Source organism: Carcharodon carcharias, chromosome 2, assembly GCF_017639515.1.
Source record: "Carcharodon carcharias isolate sCarCar2 chromosome 2, sCarCar2.pri, whole genome shotgun sequence".
Taxonomy (NCBI): Eukaryota; Metazoa; Chordata; class Chondrichthyes; order Lamniformes; family Lamnidae; genus Carcharodon; species Carcharodon carcharias.
Window position 1 is genome coordinate 41,129,751 of NC_054468.1, and position 17,293 is coordinate 41,147,043.

The following is a 17,293-nucleotide window of genomic DNA, read 5'->3' on the forward strand; positions in this document are numbered from 1 at the left end:
TCTTTTTAACTGGGACCTCTCAATGTCCCCTTGTCCTGATCCTACCTGGGACTCTTCTCTAAGTATGGTGTTCTGTTCCCAGCCACATGACCCCATTTTTGCACTCTTTTCTTTTTGCGCAGGTGCACTGGGTCCACCCTTGGCCAGAAAAACTACCACTGCCCACTCCTGGCCCGTGCATGTGCGAAAGTCCTGAGGCCTAGGTAATTTTGGATCTTGTAACAGCTGTCATATTTTCTTAACAGAAAAAAAGAGACAAAAAGACTTAATTGGAGTATGAAGTAAGAACTCACAACCTGCAGTATTTAAATAATGCAACAAGTGATCACCTGTTTTAAAAATGCACTGTTTTTAAATAACTCAAAGACTACTTTGTATCAAAAATACTGCCCCTCCTGAAAGTATATCTTTATGAAACTTGAAAGACATACAGTATTGCAGACAACAGCTATACCAACTGGGTACAATTTGTATATACAAATTTGGTTCATTAGCAAATAATCTTTTGACTTGAAGCCAATACCCATCAATCAAGCTTAAGTAAAACTGCAGAGATATGGGTAGGTTCTAGCCCAAGAAAATATCAGGCTGCAATACAAGATTTCAGCCTTGTATTAAATGTACGTTTTTATTGCGGTACATCACTGTCAAACAGAAATAATCTAAATAATGGTTACACAGCATCACAAAGCTCATGCTTATTTTGTTACAACACATGACTCAATATGGCATTTTATGATCTGTTGTTTTTATCTTGTGATTTTGTGTAATCTTTTCCAAACAGATGAGCTAAAACAGAGTGTATGTCCATCCCCCTCCTTATTCATCTCATGACCTGAACTAAACATTAATTTATAAGGAATATACATTTTGAGAGTCAGTACCTCCAAAATCCAATGAGAAAATTGTTTTCACTCATTCTCTAAGTATATTAACTTGATCAACTTCATATAGCTGATTTGACAAAGCTATAAAGATTATATATCAAACAAGTTTTTCTTAAAGACATAAACTATTTGAAGTTTGACAGCAATGATGGATGGGGATTTATATTTCTGTCTAAGTTGTGTGTGTGTCTCCTGATCTGTCCTAGGTAAATCAGCTAAAGAAAAGAAGAATATTCCAGATGCTGGAAATCTGAAACATAAACAGAAAATGTTGGGAACACTCAGCAGGCTACACAACATCTGAAGAGAGATGATAGTAAGGTTAGCTTTCAGATTTTAGGATGCTTCGTCAGAATCCAAAGATGTTTGAGTAACAAAAGCTTCAGTAACAGCCTGCCCTTTACACAAAATGCCACAGAATGAAGGGCTCTAGTCTAGAATATTCTTTTATCCTGGCTCACTGTTTCTTAACTCGTAGCTATTCTTGCACATATTTGTCATGCTATATTTCTTTTGCTCATACTAACTTAAGCTTTTGACTTAACTATTGAATTAGACACCATTGTGCATTGCATACTTCTGCTTCTCTGTACTTCAAATCTCAATAAATCATTCATATTTATAGCATTCTTCACACCAACATTAGTTCAGGTAATCTGACTCTTCACTCCATTAAGATTAGGCTCACAATTAAAACTTGCAGAAACACATACATAAAATTTAATTGTCCAACCAACTATATTTTGAAAGATTGTTCATATCTACACTTCATTAAATGTCAATAAGGTACATATTATGATTACTATATTGTCCCCAGCGCTTTGTTCAAGTGCCTACTGGTGTCAATCCGAAGGATGAAAACTTTGTTTTTCTGGTTACTGATTTTTCCTCACAAATAGCTTGTTTAGATCATCAGATTAGGTTACCAGCAGGTTAGGGCATCAACACTTTGTGGTAAAGTTAACTCGGTTGTGTCAGATTTGGTTTCAGCTTTACCCACATACATTTTATTATTTTATTTGCATAACAGACTCTTCAAATTAAAATTAAAAATGTCATTTCTGTAGATGAACCACCTATTTGTGTTAAATAATTATCTAATACATACTATTCAAAATGCACCATAATTGCTGAAATAATTTATTAAAAGTAGTCAGTATCAGCTATGGTCAGTTACTGTAAATCTATCAACATCCAAATCTAAAAAATAGTCATCCTAACTATGTCTACTGTTCATTATGGAAGCCTGGTGAAGAGGGCTTATTATGACCAGATAAAAGACAAAGGAGGCTTTGGAATGCCTGGTTGCATAAGCAGTAGTTTTGGAGGTTCTGTTTTCTATCTAAGTTATAAAAATAACATTTAGGTTAAAAGAATTATGTTATTATTATAACAAAATACACTAAGAAATTTGCTCTATGATTTGTACTAGGCATAGAAAAGTTGATAATATTCATAAAATTTGATATATCACTTATATATCTTAAATAATGATATTTACCACATGTCCAACAAATAACAGCAACTACTCCCTCAGAATAAAATAGATTGAATTTTCAAATTAACTTTTTTAATAAATGATGCCACATACAATGATACGTCTCTAATAAACAATTATCAAATGAGAAATGAAGGTCTGTTAAACTGATATATTCTGAAGATTAAAAACAGCAACAGTAAGAAGAATTATAACATGAAATTGTCACAAGGCCCCTGAACAAGACCAAGCACAAACAGGCCACCCAAAGTTTAACATGCATTAACAGTTAAACAATAATTGCTGCTGACGTGAAGGTTCAAGCGCAAAAGCTGGAAAACAACACTGATAAGTCATAGAAAAACACACTGCTATCTCCTAATGAGATAATATAAAGTGCAATTGATGCTCTTGAAATGAATCAGTTTTAAGACCATCTTTGATTTTCTGTGCTGCAAGAATTTTTCTATCGCCTGGAGTGTTTGTATAATCATTTGGTCTGCAAAACTGGTTCCGAAAACTAAGGTCCAATAAATGAGAGTACTTTGACAAAATATTTCAAGCTAAAATCTAATAACAGGACACACAAAATGTGAAGCCCAGTGTGGACATACAGCATAGCTCTTTTAATATGAACAAAAGTAAAAACATGCTGCATTGGGGACAGGCAATCAATATTAAAACTGAGTCAAGACAAGAATGGTAACAAAGCTTCTTACGGTAGACTGAGGGTATTCAGAAACAGATTATTTGATGACCGTTTTTTCTTATTGGGGGAGTTACAACAATACTACACAGCTGATGAGAAAAAGAAAGAATTGAAAACTGACACCCCTTTAAAATACATCAGCAAGAATAATATTTGAAGAAAGTTAGTGAATGAGGAAGAAAATATTTTTTTTTCAGCGGAAAGGAAAACGTGATGACATAATTTAGTTATATTATTCTAATTTGCTTTATATAGGAAAGCTAATCTGAAGTGTAACTTGAGAGTTAAACAGTTGATTGATGTTATACTGCAATATTTGGACCTAGGAGAACTATAAAAGTTTATTTTAAAACATACCAATCAACATATAAACTAATATTGCATACCTGCAGGGTTGACACTTTTGACTTGTGCCTGTTATTTGAAAGACCCACCCAATTGGACACATTAATCTATTTATATGTGGGAAAATTTTAACTTTTAACTTTGTAATCGCCACTTTACAATTACCTATCAAAATGCAAATTAAGTTGTGAAATTATTAACACCAAGGGGGTGCCGAGCACAACCGTAGGTTAGACCATTATCCTTCAGAATATAGACTTGGATTCGAATACAGCTCTGAGGAATAAAAAAATTCAATCTCACTTAACAGCAATGAGGAGTTAGTCATTAAACTAATAACACTATCCTTCCACATCTGAACATCTCTGTCCAGAATACAGGCTAAAATGTCATCTGGCAAATTGGCTGGAACTATAGTACCATAACATACTTGTTAATTTTTTCTACTACAGTTGGTCGAACATTTCAGGGTCGATGGAAAAATTATGTCCCCCTAACTTTTCCAATGTGCAGTTTGGAGTGAAACTAAGAAAAGTTTTCAAACTTCAGCACAAAGTATGACAATTATGGATGACTTGTAAATTAAATTAATTCTAGGCAATCTAAAGCTGGTCCCAATGGATAAAAGTTCAAAGCACAAAATAATTCATAATTCAGAACTAATTTGTCAATCTCATTCAATGGCCATAAGGGTGAGACAAAACAACAAATGGAAATGTCATGCTTGTCCAATACTGATGTATTTCTGAGGTTGAGGGCTGAAGCCCATTAATATGGCACTTATTACGTCTGACTTGTACAAAACCTGAAATGAAAATGCTTTGTGCAATCACTGGTTGCAGACTTAAAGCATGGGTTGAATTTCTGGGGCTTCCCCAAGGATGGGAATGGAGGCAGGGACCCTGAAAATAATGGGGGCAAGGGCCCAAAAACACTGGCATTGGCTGGAGTGTCAATTTCAATGCACCAATCCCACACTGACAATAATGTGCAGCATAGATGGCTGGGTGGAACAGGAATGCCACTCTCCCTCCAATTGAGATGAATTAAGATAGTTGACAAGTTCATTTAAGAGTTTTTAAGTGTTGAAAATGTTCATTTTTGAAGTGAAGGACGGGTTACTCATGACTGAAGGCAGGCGAGTGCAAAGTGGGGAGCCAATCACAGCTGCCCCAGAACATATTTCCAGTCCCATAAGATGTTTAGCGAGGCAAAGAGGGATTGGGCACTTGGTTAGGGGGTGCACTTGGTGCTGCACAGGTGCAGGGGGAGTGGGCACTCAGCACCCAAGCTTCGAACATAGTCTGCACACCGGCATTGCAGGGGCAGAAGAACAGGGTGGCAAGGCTGCCAAGGATAATTGGGACAACTGGGTGGTCACCTGCCTGGTAGGAAGGCTCCAATTGGCAATGGGGACATGACTGTCAGGTTTTGGGCCCTGTGGCAATAAGGAACAACACCATTGGCAGAAAGGGCATCAGGGGGAAAGAACATAGGAATGCCAGGGCAGGGAGGCAACAGAGGCCAAACCCTCAACATAAGACCTAACCCCAAAGAAGGAAATACCTGAAGTTGGCCAAGAAGCAATGCTGCTGAAGGCTAGAACTTTCTGGACAGATGGTCAAAGACATCTGTGCCCCAATGCCAAAGACCTCACACCTTGTAATAATGCTCACCATACCCTGCCAGTAGCCATCAAAGTGACTGTGGCCTTCACTGATCAGTTGCAGGCCTAGTGGCATCTCACAAAAGGCAGCACACCACTGCATCTTGCTGGTGTTTTGCTGTGGCAGGTGATGTGTGCCAGGTGGATCAATTCCACAAGGGAAACTTGGCCATGCCATCACAACGGTTTTGCAATTTGTATTTATTACATGAAGATGTGTACACTGGATTCAGAAGTAATGAGTCCACTAACACTTTCAGAGATTTTAAAGCTTAAATTAAAACATATATAAATGAAAGAAAAGAATTCAGACACATACATAACATTACTGTTACTTGACATTATAACGAATCTCAAAGTTCCTAATTAATCTGACTCCCAACTACACACCCCCTTTAAAGCAACAGTCCAAAATAGATTTTAAATTGAAATAATCAATCCTGCAAGATTGCCACAGCACCCACTCAATAGTGGAATTCCAAAGTCTTTCAACACAGCTCTCATTACTGGAGCAGCACTTCTTCAGAGCGGCTAGGGCTTCTTCCAAGTCTGTCACACGGTATAACTTTCAAGTTTTTACACGGTCACTCATTCATAGACTTCCAACCTTCTTTATATATGGTTCTCTCTCTTTAATGTGTAAAAACCCATTGTTCTACATGTCATTGGAAATTTACTTTCCCCATAATATAAAAATCTTTCCTGTCATCAATATGGTCAGCATTTCTGGAAAAATAAATGTATTGCTTTGCCTCACTTATCTTGTTAGTTGTAAACATTATACCATTGCTTTGAAAATCAAACAACCCCATCACTTATCTAAAAACACAAACTTCACACCCTGTGGAGACTTCATCCTAGTTTATCCATCTCCATTTCTAAAGTTTATTTTACACCTACTCTTTTGATAATTCCAATCTTGCAGTCTATCTGACTCTATTTCAATTAAAATCAGCCACCCAGATAAGCCTACCTTACAATATCCCACAATACTCTTATGAAAAATATGACAGTTTCATGACACTGGTCACTGATGCCACCTTTGCCAGAGCTGGACAGCATATTCATTTAACAACAGACATAGCTTCACACCAGAGGGCAGGCTGTTTCACCTCAATCACTGGATTCCCCAGGAGGGCATCATGGCCTCAGAGGGAGCGGTCAGGAGCTGATCGCCCCCGCACAGCCATTTTACATGGGCAGGTCAATGAAGGCCCGCCCAGTGTAAGACACAAGCCGTAGCGCTCAGGGCTAGCTGTGCGGACGGGGGAAGGAGAGCGAGTTTCATGTGACAGTACTAAAGGCAATGGTGCTGATTTGAGTAAAGATTTTGGGGGGAGGAATTAAAACGTAATTCAATTTCCCTGAGGCCTGGAGCTGCCTCAGGGAGATTGAAGCGGTTTTCAAAAAAAATAAATAAATGGATCGAAAACTTATTTAAACATGTCCCCTCATGTGACTGTGTCGTGGATGAAGGCCCCTAAAAAACGTGAAGGCCGCTTGGCCTTTTCGCCTGCCCACCAACCTTAAGGTTGGATGGACAGAGTCAACAATGACCTTAATTACTTCCTTAATGGCCTAAATAGGCACTTAAATATCGGCCGGCGTGCAGCCAACTCCGGTGCGCGCCTGCTGAATGAAACATTATGAGACAGCACGATGACATCGGGATGCATGTCCAAGGCAGGGCAGATCATTTTACGCATTGGCATGTTGGGCCCACCCCCGCACACCGACTGAAAAATTCTGCCCCATAATTGCACTCAGGTAGCCAATGAGACACCCAGTGACTAGCCAGCGAGATCCATCAACAAAGGGCTTCTACTCTCCCAATGTCCAACTGGTCTGCAACCACAACAAGAGCTTTCTCCACGTGTACACTCACTTTGCTGGCAACTGCCTTAACCCCTACGTCCTCTGCGAGTCCAGGCCGTCTCAGAATTTCACTCCGAACGCTAAAGCTCATGGATCATCATAGGGGACAAGGGAAATCCCTTGAAGACATAGCTACTGACCCCAATCCAGAAGCCCCAGACCAGGGCACAGAGGCAATACAATTAATGCCAACTTTTCAGTGGTACAACCATTGAGCAGGTCACCTAGCTTCTGAAAATGCGATTCTGGTGCCCTTCAATATAAGGGTCTCAGTCATTGTGGTGGTCTGCTGTACCCTCCATTACACAGTCTTCCAGAGTGTGGACCTTGAGGATAGTGAAACCCTACAACGTGACAGCTCGTCAGCGGAGGGGCAGGAGGTAAGAGAGAAAGAGAAGGTGGAGGAAAATGGCACCGAATAAAGAGGTGCCCCTGCTGTACAACAAGGTGGCCTCCTTCTGCCACCTTCCAGGAAGAGGATCTCCCTCCTCCCTATCACAGACTCCAGCATTAGACCCAAGTCAGCATGGATGAAGCAGGATCTGCCCTGCCTTGGGTGTCAGGCCTCCAGCTCCCATGTGACATTTTGCTTCCCTCTGGTAAAGTGGATGGCCTTGGTACAAGTCAGCAGATTTCTCTCTTAGTACAATCAGGAGAGTCAGTGATAGCTGCCAAGGGAGTCGAAATGAATCCCACACTTGACCTGATCCACCTCCATTCCCTCGTCCACTAGCTCCAAGTAAACAGGAAATGTGTCTCCATATCAGTTAAGGGCTCACCCCTGTGAAAATCTGAACTTTAACTAGTTTCTTATCAGAGGTGAGTTTCTGACCCCCAAAACAGACTTGGCTCCAATTTCCCACCTCCATGGCAAAAATTCAGCCCATGTGTTAGTTCCATTCCTCAGCACAGACAACCTTTGTAGTCTACATGCTAACTGAACGACATGAAATAAATTGATAACATTTCAAGAGCATCACAGATCTGCACTTTTAGTACTTGAAATACATGTTCATTAGTTTTACGTTATGTTTTAACTCCTCCCCTCTCAAAATCTTTACTCAAATCAGCACTGACATCTTTAATCCTGTCCATAAAACTGACCGACCACTACCTTTCTCAGATATGTTGAGTCCAGAGTGAAACTCCAGGTCTTCATAATGTTTTAAAGGAATATTCAGAGTGGAAACAAAATATTGCACAGAACTAGCTTTTGGATAGCAGGGGAATAAGACTGAGGAGTGGAGGCAAATATTGGAACATGGTGAGGTGATCTTCCTGTATTCCTTCAAAGTTTAATTGAATTTAAAATACCAAACTTGCAAAAATTTGAAGTATTAATATAAATTAAACTGAAGATAACTTCATTCTCTGAAAGAACAGGCCAACTGAGTCATCATGATGAGGACAGTATGTCTTTTGCTTCCAGAATCCTTCTCCTGAGAAGATTCAAAATTAAATATTTTTAATGCAGCACAGCTTAAGACAGATCAATGATTGTACTCCTAACATACATTATAAGGTTTAAAATAACTTGTCACCTAAAATATAGAGACTCTGCTAAGAACTTTAGGTTTCATACTTGTGTGTAATCACAGTGAAGATTTATTTATAAATCAGGACCACAAATGCTAAAAGAGAAATAAAAGACGTCAGACCAGTTATAGAAAGTCAATTTTCACAGTGCTACAATGCAGCTGTTTACTGGCCTATTACTGGCATGTCTTCATTTTTACAGCTTGGCTCACAAAATCGAGATGTTCCATGCTTTGATGCTTTAATTGGACTTGAGACTTTATTAGCTGAAATCTGTCTTGCATTTGCAATATGTCATGTAGAAGCGTCACAAAGGAACACTAACGGAAGTTTTAGAACAATATCAGGTTTCAGCTTAAAACCAGATTTAGTGTTACAACGAGCAAGTGCAACTTGATGTCAAAATCAAGAATGAGCTCACCACTCTATCAGGGCTTTCGGGTTTAAAGACAAAAAACAAATTTACCAACATATTCTAATTTTCCAAGGAACTAACTATGCAAAATAGTTTTTGAACACACTGTTATAAAATATTTCTGGATGAGCAACAACAGATATATTAATGTACAATGAGACATTAATATCCATTGATCAAAACATGCTGAGCTTTATGAGGTAAAGTCCCCATTCATTGGTTTATTCATTTTTAGATTTTCTAACCTTTTGAATGCTTCTTTACTGTAGTTACTTAAAGTGACAGTAAGGAAGATAACAAGCCTTGAATCTCTCCACAAATTAAGTCGCAACATACTGGCAGAGTGAATAGGGTCGATTTAAACCCTGCTCCTTCCCACGACTGACAAATGATGGGAGGTAAAAACTTTAAATTGGCTAATGCTTCATCATCCTCCACTTATGTGCCTGCCACCATTTTATGACACTAGCAGTACAGTGGGTGTGCCCCCCCGCCCCTGGCGAGGTGGGATATCTCATTATCATTTTTTAAATCAGGCTCCCACAGATAAATTAAAATTTAACAGCTTCCTGCTAGCAGCCTAATGGAGACAGGAACTGCTGGTTCAAGCAGGAATGTGCTTTTCAGAACACTTTTGTGGGTCAGGAGGACTAAGCCCTTTGCCCCTAGCCCCACGTAATCTCTGTTCTCTGGTCTGTTCCATGATCAGCAACTTCCCCAGCTCTCCCCAACCTGACTCTCTAGCCTACTTCGCAATCAACTGAAAGCCTCGACCACCCTGATCCCCAGCCTACCCCATGATCAGCCAACAAACCCAGCACTGACAATCTGGCCGGTTGCTTAACAGGAAGTGAAAGGAAACGATAATGAGGACCCATTGTTAAATTCAGGATATTTGGATTCTCTGCTGTCCCCCTGCACTCTCCCCATAAAAATTGGGGCCAATATGTTGTTTGAAGGAAAACACAAGTCATACTGTAAGTAAGCTTTTTGTCCTCTCCTCTGTTTGATGCCCTAAAGTGAAATGCTTTGCTTCCAAGAGGTTGACATTGATTACATTGGTTTAAAGCAGTCTCCGTCAATGGAATCAGAGCCATTGCTCTGTTAATTTTTGCCATTAATTGTCCCAAATAACTATGATAATGTGCAATCATTATGGCAGTGGATTGGTACTCCCATTTGCTCAATAACCTTGACAGATGCGCCAAGACCCCAGGAATTAATGTTTGTGCAATCTCTTTCCTGGGAAGAATGTAACCAATGTTTTATCATTTCAATGTACTTACCAATACTGAAAGAGGCATTTTACAGCCTGATACCCATAGTCAAGGTGAGAGGTTTAACGAACAGCTGGATAAGCTGGGCCCATACAGCCTCAAAGAAACAAGCAAATTGAAATATGTAAAACTAGAAAGTTCAAGTTTTGTTTTTAAAAAGCAGAAGTTTTCAGAGACTAAATGAATATGAGTGATACTTGTTTTTCAGCAAGTTATAAGCACCATTTTCTGTGATCTGAACCAAGACTTACTCATAACCAAGTAATCATTTGACCACTGCCAACTTGCTGAAATGTACTGGGCTCTTGACGTGATTGAATACAGTTGGATGAATCCTGATCTCAATTTCAGAAACGGATTAGAGTCAGTTTGGGCTGTTCAAGGCCAAACATGGGATTTGGTTATAGATTCTTTCATATATGACTGCACTCTCATTGTTATGGAACCAACTTCAAAGCCTTGCAATTATATTTTGTGGAGTTCCTTGATATATGTCGACTGAAGTCCAAACATGACAGATTTGGAAAGGTTTGAAAACAGCTAAAATTGCCTGATTCGGGTAAAATTGCAAAAGTAACCCAAGTTTTCCAGTCTAATTTAGTAGCTGCTTGTCTAAACCAAACTAAGCAACTATCCACTGACAAAAATCCACAAAAAAATCCTATCCCTTCCTATTGCAAGGAAACATATTCTCATTGGTTTCGGTGAACTTGGGGCGGGATGGCATCTGCAGATCCATCAGCTTTGTCAGAACAAGCCAGGTGGTGGAGGGTTGGCAGCATTTTTAGACGGCTATGTTCCAACGGAGCTCAATATTTTCATTTGTCAATAGCAATGATCTAATCTTACCTTGCAGGCACATGGCGATAGCAAAGTCCATGGCCCAACTGACCAAGGCCATCAGCAATCCTAGCAGTATCAGGAAAATCCAGTCTTCTCCCACTTTCGAGATGAGGAATGTTTGACATCGCACAGTACATACTGCAGACAAAAAAAAGTGGCAATCATTATAGAATATAGTGGATTATCAATGAGACAATTTGCAATATTTAATTAAATATGTGGCCAACCAAGCAAAAAGTAATGGGGACTAGGATTTTACAGTCCCTCCACGGCACGACTCCCCTCCGGTGGAAACTGCAAACTATTGAAATCTCCATTCAGTTTGACGGGGCCATGATACCGCGCTGGGCAGGAGGGACTGTAAAATCCTGGCCTGGATCTTTATTAATTGTTTACATGTTCAGTCAAAAACAGTTTCATGAGCTTCCATATTGTTCTCTCAATGTTATTAAAGTGCAAAATTTCTTCATTTTCAACATATGTGTGGTGTTGCAAAAACCTGGCTTGTGGTTTATGTTTTAGAATGTATCTTATAGTTTAGGAATTAAAGTTTTGACTTAACATAAATGGGGACATCTAATTGAGAAGCTGGTAAACATATCATAGAAACATAGAAAATAGGAGCAGGAGTAGGCCATTCGGCCCTTCGAACCTGCTCCGTCATTCATTATGATCATGGCTGATCATCCAACTCAAAAGCCTGCTCCTGCTTTCTCCCCATATCCTTTGATCCCTTTTGCCCCAAGAGCTATATCTAACTCCTTCTTGAAAACATACAATGTTTTGGTCTCAACTACTTTCTGTGGTAGCGAATTCCACAGGCTCACCACTCTCTGGGTGAAGAAATTTCTCCTCATCTCAGTCCTAAATGGCCTAACCCATATCCTCAGACTGTGACCCCTGGTTCTGGACTCCCCCACCATCAGGAACGTCCTTCTTGCATCTACCCTGTCTAGTCCTGTTAGAATTTTATACGTTTCTATGAGGTCCCCTCTCATTCTTTTGAACTACAGTGAATATAATCCTAACCAACTCAATCTCTCCTCACATGTCAGTACCGCCATCCCAGGAATCAGTCTGGTAAACCTTCTCTGCACTCCCTCTATAGCAAGAACATCCTTCCTCAGATAAGGAGACCAAAACTGCACACAATATTCCAGGCGTGATCTCAACAAGGCTCTGTATAATTGTAGCAAGACATTCCTGCTCCTGTCCTCGAATCCTCTGGCTATGAAGGCCAACATACCATTTGCCTTCTTTACCGCCTGCTGCACCTGCATGCTTACCTTCAGTGACTGGTGTACAAGGACACCCAGTTCTCATTGCACATTCCCCTCTCTCAATTTATAGCCATTCAGATAATAATCTGCCTTCCTGTTTTTGCTACAAAAGTGGATTGTCTCACATTTATCCACATTATACTGCATCTGCCATGCATTTGCCCACTCACTCAGCTTGTCCAAATCATACTGAAGCATCTCTGCATCCTCCTCACAGCTCAACCTCCCACCCAGCTTTGTGTCATCTGCAAATTTGGATATATTACATATAGTTCCCTCATCTAAATCGTTAATATATATTGTGAATAACTGGGGTCCCAGCACCGATCTCTGCGGTACCCCACGAATCGCTGCCTGCCATTCAGAAAAAGACCCATTTATTCCTACTCTTTGTTTCTTGTCTGCCAACCAGTTTTCTATGCATCTCAGTACACTACCCCAAAACCTATGCGCTTTAATTTTACACACTAATCTCTTAGGTGGGACTTTGTCAAAAGCCTTCTGAAAGTCCAAATAAGCCACATCCACTGGCTCCCCTTCATCAACTCTCCTAGTTACATTCTCAAAAAGTTCCAATAGGTTTGTCAAGCATGATTTCTCTTTCATAAATCCATACTGACTCTGGTAATAACTGATCAGTGCAATTCAAACAAGCCTAGTTTTAATGAACTGGTGTTTACCTTATAAGTTCAGAGTTGATAGTGGATAAAAACTTGAACAATGAAGGACCCATATCTGGACCTCTTGATGGAGCCATGGTATTTATTATTATCTCAATAAAGGAAGTTAAAAGCTAGCAATTCTGGGAAAGAGAGTCAAACTCCATTAGAGATAGAAAGCATTCATATAGGTTGTAGAATCAAGAGGTTGTGTTGTAGGTAAAATAATTTGTTTACATCTCTATTTGAGACCAACCCAAAGCATGTTACATTGTCTTAGAGAGGGGCTGTGGGGATAGAAGGTTCTTTTGGTTAAATTATCTAGGGGTTTAACAATAGAAGCAAGCAGTCCAGTTTGGAAACAGGGAGGGGCAGTTGCAGCTTTCATCTAAATGTAGACTGCAACTCACTGAGTGGGAAGAACCAAAGAAAATAAATGCTAGTCAGTTCGGCCTGCATTTCAAGCAGAGAAAATACTAACTCCATTGTTCACTACATGGAACGTGGGTGGGGCTCTATCTCAGTTTGGATTTCATGGGGAAAAAGCAGCTGGAAAATTTGTTCTAGCTTCCAGCTAGTGGAAGAAATATGGTGATTCTCACAGAGCCTCATCGTAGAAATCAATCAGCAGAAATAGCTTGGAAGTTGCGAGAAGGCAGTCGGGTATCTGCTATCAACTAGAACAAGGAGCTGAGACATCCACAGCCCTGAGGCCTTAAAGAAAAGGTGGGGAATTGCTTAGTCAAAAAGCTAATGGAAGGATTCCTGTAAATGTTGTATTCTGGAGAATAACTGGAACACCAAAGAGAATTAGAGTGAAATCCAGAAAGCTGTGGTTTCCTTTTGGGTTGTCCCCTGATGACGTGACTGAACCTTAATGTATAAGGGATTTTTTCTGGTGGTGCGGGTGGTAAAAAGTAGAACTGAGTTCATAGCATAAGTGGTTGTAAACTATAGTGTTAAGTTAATAGTGCTTGCTTTGATTCTTATGTACAATAAAGTTTGGTTTTGTTTAAAAATGTGAAATCTTACGGCATAGTTCTGTTGGTTGATCACTGGGCATTCAGATTTCCCTTTAAGCTTTAGCTGCTCCTATCAGGATCTTAACAATGACCTTTATTTAATGGGACAGTTTGTCATGACAACATGTCCAGTCAGACAAAGTTGTGATGATGCCATCAGGAATGCACAGTTGCCAATGGGGTACTAATCAGACCAAATAGCAATATGCTTTTTAATTCCAACTAAGGATTAAAAAAAGAGTGCAGTGAATCTCCGCCAAGATTTTGCAGTGGTAATAACAGCAAAACTGTCAATATTCACCGCCATGACGCCACTGAAACTGACAACACTTATGAAGTCTGCACATGCTTAGAATAACATGGAGATCCAGAAGTTGCTTCTATACAAGTGATTTTATGCCTCTCTGTAGTGTGCACTTGAGATAAGCAATTAGTGAATTTAGAATCACAGAATTTTAACAGCACAGAAGGAGGTCATTTGGCCCATCATGTCTGCACCAGCTCTCCAAATGAGCATTATGAACTAGTGCCATTGCCCTGCCTTTTCACCGCACCCCTGCACATTGTTTCTATTCAAATAATCTTCTAATGCCATCTTGAATGCCTCCATTGAACCTGCCTCCACCACACTTCCAGGCAGCGTATTCCAAACGCAAAACACTCGTTGTGTGAAAAAGTTTTCTCTCATGTGTCATTTGCAAATCACTAAATCTGTGCCCTCTTGTTCTTGATCCTTTTACAAGTGGGAACAGCTTCTCCCTATCGACTCCGTCCAGCCCCCTCATGATTTCGAACATCTCTATCAAATCTCCCCTTCTTCTTTCCAATCAGAACAGTCCCAATCTCTCCAATCTACCTTCATAACTGAAGTTTCCGACTCTAGGAATCATTTTTGTAAACCTCTTCTGCACTCGGTCCAATATATTCACATCCATCCTATAGCGTGGTGCCCAGAACTGTACACAATACTCCAGCTGAGGTCTAACAAGTGTCTTATATAAATTCAGCATAACCTCCTTGCTCTTGTACTCTATGCCCCTATTAATAAAGCCCAGGATACTATATGCTTTATTAACTGCTCTCCACCTGTCCTAACACCTTCACTGATCTATGCACAAATACACCCAGGTCTTTCTGCTCCTGCACTCCCTTCAAAATTTCACTCCTTATTTTATATTATTTCTATGTTCTTCCCACCAAGATGCCTCACACTTCTCACCTATCTGCCCACTCCACCAACTCATCTATGTCCTTTTGAAGTTTTACACTGTCCTCCTCGCAGTTTACAACATTCCCAAGCTTTGTCTCATCTGCAAGCTTTCAAATTGCCCCATATACACCAAGATCTAAATCATTAATATCTTTCAGGAAAAGCAAGGGTCTCAATGCTGATCTCTGGGGAACTCAACTACGAACCTTCCTCCAGCCCGAAAAAAATCATCCATGTGTAAATTCCCTTTTAGGCCCTTAATCGGCCCCACTCCTCCTTTTACTCTCAGCTTCCTACTTTTCAGCCAATTTTCTATCCAAGTTGTGACTGTCCCTTTTATTCCATGAGCAATAACTCTTCTCACAAATCTGTGGCACTGTATCAAATGCCTTATGAAAGTCCATGTACACAACATCAACAGCATTGCCCTCATTGGTCTTTTCTGTTACTTCTTCCAAAAACTCCAGCAAGTTAATCAAACATGATTTCCCCTTTAGAAATCCATGCTGGCTCTTCCTTATCAACCCATGTTTTTCCATGTGACTACTAATTCTATCTCAAGTAATTGTTTCTAGAATCTTGCCCACCACTGAAATTAAACTGACTGATCTGTAATTGCTGGGCTTAACCTTACAACCTTTTTTGAACAAGGGCATAATGTTTGCAATTCTCCAGTCCTCTGGCACTTCCCAAGTCTAGGGAAGACCGAAAAATTATGGCCAGTGCCCCTGCAATTTCTCCTGTAATTTCCTTCAATATCCTTGGGGATGCATCTTGTCCAGTCCCAGTGCCTTGTCAACTTTAAGTACTAACAATCTATTCAACACTTTCACCTTAATAATTTTGAACCCTTCTGGTGGGGGAGTTTCCTCGTCTGTCAACATGGCCTGGGAAGTATCTACCTCTTTGGTAAAGACAGATGTAAAGTAATCATTTAATACTTCAGCCTTGGACCTTTCGTCCATGTGTAAATTCCCTCTTAGGTCCCTAATCTGCCCTACTCCTTCTTTTACCACCCTTTTACTATTTATATGCCTATAGAAGACTTTGGGATTGCCCTTTACGTTGCCTGCTAGTCTTTTCTCATAATCCCTCTTCACTTCTCTAATATGTTTTTTCACCTCCCCTCCGAACCTTCTGTATTCCTTGTGGTTCTCAATTGTATTTTCTACCCAACACCTGTCACAAAAACATTTTTTCTTCTTTATCTTAATTTCTATCTCCTTTTGCATCCAGGAAGCTCTGGATTTCTTTGCCTTACCTTTCCCTTTCAATGGAATATACCTGGACTGTGCCCAAATCAATTCTTTTTTTGAAGGTAGCCCATTGTTCAACTACAGTTTTTACCTCCAATCTTTCATTCCAGTCTATCTGGCCCAGCTCCGTTCTTGCCCCATCGAAGTCGGCTCTCATCCAGTTAATTATTCCTACTCTGGATTGCCTATCGTCCTTTTCTATCATCCTAAATCGTACAATACAATGATCGCTGTCTCCTAAGTGTTCCCCCAGTGACATTTGGTCTACTTGGCCCACCTCATTTCCAAGAACCAGATCGAGCAGTGTGTCTTTTCTTGTTGGATTGGACACATACTGCTGTAGAAAGCTTTCCTGAACACAATCTAGGAATTTTTTCCCCTCTCCACCCTTTAACACTACCACTGTCCCATTCTACATTCAGCTAATTAAACTCACCCATTCTAGTAACTCTATAATGCATGTATCTCTCTGTAATTTCCCTGCAGATTTGTTCTTCTACTAGTTGGCGGTCTGTAGGGTGCACCAAGTAATGTAATTGCACCCTTTTCATTCCTTAGCTCTAGCCAAATTGATTCTGTCTTTGAACCCTCTGGGACATCCTCTTTCTCCAGCACTGCAAAGCTCTCCTTAACCAATACAGCCAGCCCTCCTCCTCTCCTTCCTTTCCTATCTTTTCTAAACACCTTGTGCCTGGGAATATTTAACACCCAATTTTGCCCTTCCTTGAGCCAGGTCTCTGTTATCGCCACAACATCATATTTCCACATGGCAATCTGCGCCTGTAACTCCCCAATCTTATTTACTATACTCCGTGCATTCACATACATGCATAGTA

The 17,293-nt window shown here is 40.1% G+C and overlaps 1 protein-coding gene across 1 annotated transcript in view; it reads right to left on the reverse strand.

The window, feature by feature from the left end:
- LOC121269216 (chloride channel protein 2-like) overlaps positions 1-17,293 on the reverse strand; it is a 611,614-nt gene that overhangs the window by 336,843 nt on the left and 257,478 nt on the right. Inside the window, exon 3 of the mRNA XM_041173762.1 lies at positions 11,037-11,168. Within this exon, the coding sequence (XP_041029696.1) occupies positions 11,037-11,168 (132 nt within the window). The remainder of the gene's footprint in view (positions 1-11,036; positions 11,169-17,293) is intronic.